This window comes from Nicotiana attenuata, unplaced genomic scaffold (genome assembly GCF_001879085.1).
Source record: "Nicotiana attenuata strain UT unplaced genomic scaffold, NIATTr2, whole genome shotgun sequence".
Lineage (NCBI taxonomy): Eukaryota > Viridiplantae > Streptophyta > Magnoliopsida > Solanales > Solanaceae > Nicotiana > Nicotiana attenuata.
The window spans coordinates 350,512-351,719 of NW_017670690.1; the positions used below are offsets into that span (position 1 = coordinate 350,512).

General features: G+C 36.6%; 1 protein-coding gene across 1 annotated transcript in view; it reads left to right on the forward strand.

The window, feature by feature from the left end:
- Positions 1-526: 526 nt before the first annotated feature.
- Positions 527-1,208, forward strand: part of LOC109242329 — an 8,898-nt gene continuing 8,216 nt past the window's right edge. Inside the window, exon 1 of the mRNA XM_019409198.1 lies at positions 527-643. Within this exon, the coding sequence (XP_019264743.1) occupies positions 589-643 (55 nt within the window). The 5' untranslated portion in view covers positions 527-588. The remainder of the gene's footprint in view (positions 644-1,208) is intronic.

The following is a 1,208-nucleotide window of genomic DNA, read 5'->3' on the forward strand; positions in this document are numbered from 1 at the left end:
TAATAGGGGAGTCCTTTACAAGGTACATTTCCATTTTTAGTAGGAAATCTTATTGGGACAACTGTCTAACCGCCTAGTACAAATCCGTACAAATTCATACAAATCTATTCCGGAATTTACGCCGTGATCTTAGGGACGTTGCGGGAATCTTGCTCTTTCTGTTACAAACCCATAATGTCATCATCTCGGGGTTGGTCATACTCGGCCTCGGTGCTCATCCCGTACTTCGATCTTCGAGCCTTGTACTCCGTCATCGGGCTCAAGCTCGGTCCATCGGGCTCGAACTCGGTCCATTCTGAACTCGGGCTCGAAGCGATTCTTCGAGCCCTGAAATCGGGCATACCTGATTTTGACCGTATACAACATTAGAATCAATCATTTAGTATAATTAAAAAAAAAGGGATAATTTGTAATAATAATAATAATATCAAACATTACTTCCCAAGCAAAGATGAATGAATATGTCTAACCAAGGGTATTTAGGTACTTCATTAAATTTATTTAGAAACATTGTCCGTATGTTAAAACCTCACTAAAACCCTCTGCTGTTTCTTCCTTCTTCTCCCTGGCTAAAAGGGGGAGAGCGAAATGACCCTCTCTCGTCTTCTTTTACCTAGATTACGATCAAGAATCAACATTTTAGGTAATCTATCAAATATCCATTTCGAAAAAGATGTCTTTTTTCTTTCATTTCTTGCTTCAAAATGTTGATTTTTGTGTTGTGTTCTGTTGGGTTTGGGGGGGCGGGGGGGGGGGGGGTGGTTGTGAAAGAAGTGATTCTTTCACTTGTATTTATCTAAAAATTGGACTTATTTGCTTTTTATAGAATTAGGCAGATGAATAGGTAGTTTAGCAGAAACCCATTATGAAAAAAAATTCTTTTTTCTCTCATTTCCCCTCGTAATGTTGTTACTGGTTCTTGTAAATGTATAGTGTTGGGTTGGGGGTTGAAAGAAGTGAAGTTGTTACTTGTATTTACTCAAAATTGGACTTATTTGCTATTTATAGAATTAGGCAGATGAAAAGGTAGTTTTTATATATATATATATATATATATATTTCTTCTCATTTTGCCTCAAAATGTTGTTTCCTGATTTTCTATTTTGGGATTTGGGGGTATGGATACCTCTTTGCTATTTACAGTTTGTGGAAAAATGTCTTTTTTCTTTTATGTTTTGGCCTAAAAAATGTTGTTTCTTGATTCTTTG